General features: G+C 52.7%; 1 protein-coding gene across 1 annotated transcript in view; it reads left to right on the top strand.

The window, feature by feature from the left end:
- ABCC6 (ATP binding cassette subfamily C member 6) overlaps window positions 1-4,761 on the top strand; it is a 52,688-nt gene that overhangs the window by 45,943 nt on the left and 1,984 nt on the right. The window contains 3 exon segments of the mRNA XM_023765110.1: window positions 790-916; window positions 2,046-2,147; window positions 2,944-3,090. Of these exon segments, the coding sequence (XP_023620878.1) occupies window positions 790-916; window positions 2,046-2,147; window positions 2,944-3,090 (376 nt within the window).

Raw genomic sequence — 4,761 nt, 5'->3', positions numbered from 1 at the left:
ATGTAGAAAGCCCAGAGTTCCCTAAAGACAGGGATTTTTATTTGTTTGGTTCATGGTTGTATCCCCAGCACCTCCAATATGCGTAGCACACAGTAGGTGCTCAATACACATCTGCTAATGAATGAATGAATGAATGAATGAATGAATGGTAGAGTAGGAATTCAATAAAAGGGGGTGTGCATTTATTCATCCATTCAGCATATATCTGTCGAGCACCTACTCTGGGCTGGGTCCTATGCTAAGTACTGGGGACAGAGCATGAAGGAGACCAAGCCACTGCCTTCGCAGAGCTCCCGATCTCTTGGTGGAGACTGAGAGTCAGGGACTGATTAAGTAGTTAAATTATAAAGAATGACGACTGTCATGAAGGAAGTTATCAGTGCTATGTTGGAGAGAAAAGGAGGAGCAGTCCTGGAAGGCTCTCTGAGGAGGTGATGTTCAAGCTGACCTGTGCATGAACATAAATGGTGGCCATGTGAACATGGAGACTGGGTTTAGTCCGGAAAACACAAGGGTATATGACTTGGCATATCCCAAGCACAGAATATTGGCAGCATGGCAAAGCTTAACTAAAGCACCTACTGTGCGCCGAGCCCTGGGCTGGGCACAGGTGAGACAGCATCAATTCCCCACCCACTGAGCTTGGGTAGGGCCTGGGTATGGAGGATGCCGTGGTCAGGACCCCCATGGGCACTCAAGCCGGCACCATGATCAGACCTTGTGCCCAGAGGAGCAGGTCCCACAGAGAGGGCCCCCGCTGACCCTGCTTGTACCTGCACCCCCTTTCAGGTGGCTCGCTGCCAACCTGGAGCTCCTGGGGAACGGGCTGGTGTTTGCCGCTGCCACGTGCGCTGTGCTGAGCAAGGCCCATCTCAGCGCTGGCCTCGTGGGCTTCTCCGTCTCCGCCGCCCTCCAGGTACTCCTGACACCCCAACCTGATTCCAAGGAGCAGGCAGAACAGAGACAGACAGATCCATGTAAGGGGGACCTTCAAGGACCCAAGTCCAAACTACCAAGCAGTGAGGAAAACAAGGCTCTTACAAGAGCTTAGCTGAGGTGACCTTGCTGGACCTTGAGCAAGAGTCTTCCGTCTCCGAGCCTCAGTGAGCTCATCTGAAAAATGGGGTATTAATCCCTCCACTAGTTGAGATAAAGTATATAGAGTGCATTCCCAGTGCATTGTTAACTTTTTGTTATCTATTAATAACAATATTTGATGTCAGGTCATGACATCTGTGAAGGGAAAAATATACTTGTAAGTAACATTCATTATGAATGAGGCATTGTTCTAAGAGCTTTATAAACATTAACTCATTTAATCCTGCCCCCGACCCCATCAGGGGTACTATTATTATCCCCATTTTACAACTGAGGCAACTAAGCGTAAGCATAAAGCAAGGTGAGAGGTCAAAGCTTGGTGGGTGGGTATTCCTCTACTGCTTGGCCCAGAAGGCCTCTCTGTGGAGGGGACTTGTGAGCTGTGGCCCAAAGGAAGGAAGGGAGGGAGGGAGGAAGGGAGGGAGCTTTTTGGGGGAAGGGACCAGCAGGAGGAAAGGCCCTGGGATGGAGGGGGGCGGGGGGCGTGACTGGTGTGCTAGAGGAACAGCAAGCAGGTGGTATGGCCGGAGAGTGTGGGCGAGGGTGAGATTGGAGGGAAATGAGTTTGGAGAGAGGAGGGTGGGCCCTGGTGAGAAGCTGCCTATGGTTCCAAGTGTGATGAGCAATCGGGGGAGGAAAACCTCTCAGAACAGAAGTCAGCGGGGCCTGGGGCCTGCTGGGTGTCCCTGGGAAGGCCATGCACCCTCTCTGGTCCTGTCTCCCCACCACCTGTATCAAGACAAGGTGGAGAAGCTGAGGTCTGAGGGCTCCTTTCCGCTCTGCATGCTCTGGTTCTACCGAAAGGAGAGGGGAGTCCTGGAGGCTGCAGTCAAGTCCAGTCCCCTTATCTGCCTGAGGCCTGCCTCCCAGCCCCTGCTTCCAGGGAGCTGATGCAAACCTGTGGGGTGGTTTTACTCAAGCCAATCTGAGGTGTCTTCTCCCACCAGGTGACCCAGACACTGCAGTGGGCTGTTCGCAGCTGGACAGACCTGGAGAGCAGCATCGTGTCGGTGGAGCGGATGCAGGACTACACTCAGACACCCAAGGAGGTGGGGGGCCGTGGGGGTGGAGGGACTTACAGCAGAGGGCAGTGGACCAGGTGGCCGTCTGCCGTGGGCTTTGGAGCCCCCACCAGTGTAGGCCGGAGTCCCAGCCAGGGCCCCGGTAATGGTTAAGAGCATGGGGTCTGGAGCCAAGTCAGATCCTGGGTCCTTTGCTCCCTTGACTGGGCAAGCAGGTCCTTCTTCTGAGTGACAGGGGACAGGAGGAACAGGAATGCCACCGCCAGGTAACGGCACATGATAGCGACATTACAGGGACAGAAGAGCCGCAGAGCCACTAACAACGCTGGGTACACTGGGAGGGTCAAGTGAGATCCCACAATAAAGGGCTTACTTAGTGCAGGGTCTGGCGCAACATAAACAAGCAATACACGCCCACTGCTCTCATTAGCTCCATTTCACAGATGGGGAAACTGAGACTTAAGAGGGTGGAGTGACCTGTTCAAGGTCACAGGGATACCAATGGCAGCATTGGACTCCCTGCTGCACAGACCTGCCCTCTTCACAAAGGCAAAAAAGAGGACCTACCCTACTAGAGGAAGAAAGAATATTAGTTGACAATTAACAGTGGCTAATAATAATTTAAAAAGATAAAGAATAGCCAGCGCCATCATTTTTATGCTACCAGATATTTGTTTTTAGCTTTGCTATGTTCCACATCCCTATAAAATAGCAGTAAACATACCCATTTTACAGAAGAGGAAACTGAGGCTCAAAGAGGTAGACCTTTTGTGAGAAGCCTGGAAGAAGGGCTCCTCTGACTCAGTGTCCCCTTCTGCCCCAGGCACCCTGGACACTGCCCACCTGTGAAACCCAGCCCCCCTGGCCTTGTGGGGGCCAGATCGAGTTCCGGGACTTGGGGCTGAGACACCGACCCAAGCTCCCGCTGGCCGTGCGGGGTGTGTCGTTCAAGATCCACGCAGGAGAGAAGGTGAGCAGCGCTTCCAGGCCTTCTTCCTCTTGGAAGCCAGGCCACAGGGCAGCTGGAGAGGACTCGGGGCCATGGCCAGGCTGGGCATCTCCCCAGGGCTCAGGCCCTGAGCACCTTCCCATTCCACATCCCCACCCGGGGCACCTCATCTTCAGGCCCACCACCCCCTAAGTTGAACTTATCTCACCAAACCTGACTCCACCAGGGGAAACCCCCTCACCCACCTTGATGCCATCTCCCCAGCTTCCCTTTTCTTCTTTCTTGAACATCAGTTGAACTATCGGGCAGTGCTAAATGCTCCGTATACTTCACCCAGTTTCATGGGCTCAGATCCTGGCTCTGCCAAGGCTCACCTCGGGCAAGTTACTTCATGAGTCAGTTTTCCCACCTGTAAATGGGAATGCCTATGTCAACATCACATAGCGGTGTTTTGAAGTTTAACTGCCTGGAACAGTGCCTGGAACAGAGCACATGCCTCAGAAATGTTTACCGGTGCTTTCATTCATTAGCATTTACATTTTCACTCTGACAACAGCCCTATGAGGAAGGCGCTAGTATTGTCCCATTTATCCCGTTAGGCTCCTTCACTGAATCCCTCTTCTCCCTTCCCACCCTGCGACACTTCCTCCCTGAAGCCCTCCTTGCCCTCCCCCTGATGGCCCCAGGCCCTCATGAGCCCTCAGCCTATTTCTGTTCGCCTGTGACCTTTATTTGAGCATGTCTTTCCCCGGCTCAAGACCTTCCACCTGCTCCAGGCTTCCTTCAGGGCAAAGCCCAAACTCCTGAGCTTGACAGTCAAGGTCCTGCCCAGCGCTCTGCTGCATTCAGTGCCCTGCCAGGGCTGAGTCCACGTCTGTGGAGCAGCTGCCTCTGGGAGCTCAGGGAGCTTTCAATCTAACACTGTGGTTTACCTGGAATCTCCCCCCTCTCTGAACTCCTGCTTGCCTTTCAATATCCCACTCAAGTACCCCTCCTCCATGAAGCCTTCTCTGATTACCTCATCAACCCCTATCCAAGGGAGTAGGAACAGCACCTCCTGGCTTACCTCCATTGCTGCAGGTCTGGAGCTTGATGGTAGAGAGTGATCATCACACTTTATTAAAATTAAGTTTACTCAGTCGCCCTCCTTTCGAGAGCACACAGTCCTTTGGCGCAAGGGCTCTATTTTTATGCTGGTGTCTAAGAGGGTGGCTGTCATACAGTGGGGTGACACATTTCATTCATTTATTAAACAAATAGTGTCAACCCCCCACCATGTGTCAGACACTGAGCATGCAACAGTCAGCAAGAAAGATAAGAATGGAAGGGTAGATGGGGGGCAGATCAAAGGATGGACAGATAAATGGAAGGATGGGGGATGGATGGTTGGGATGGGGGATGGATGGAAGGAAGGATGATGGTCAGATGGCTGGACAGGAGGTCGTGGGAGAAAGGATGAGAGATGGATAGAAGGAAGGATGAGGGACAGATGGAAGGATGGGGACAGATGGCAGGATGGGACATGAATAAAATGACATGGGGCTGGAAGGAAGAATGAGAGATGGTGGAGGGCTGTGGATGGAAGGATGGGGGAAATGGAGGAACAGAGGAGGGTACGGATATTGAAGGAAGGTTGTGGGAATAGTTGGGAAGATAGGAGAGACATGTTGGGATGAGGGAAAGATAGAGAGA

Source organism: Myotis lucifugus, unplaced genomic scaffold (genome assembly GCF_000147115.1).
Source record: "Myotis lucifugus unplaced genomic scaffold, Myoluc2.0 scaffold_376, whole genome shotgun sequence".
NCBI classification, from domain to species: Eukaryota; Metazoa; Chordata; class Mammalia; order Chiroptera; family Vespertilionidae; genus Myotis; species Myotis lucifugus.
Note: the sequence above shows the minus strand (reverse complement) of the source record. Positions and strands in the feature narration are given on the sequence as shown.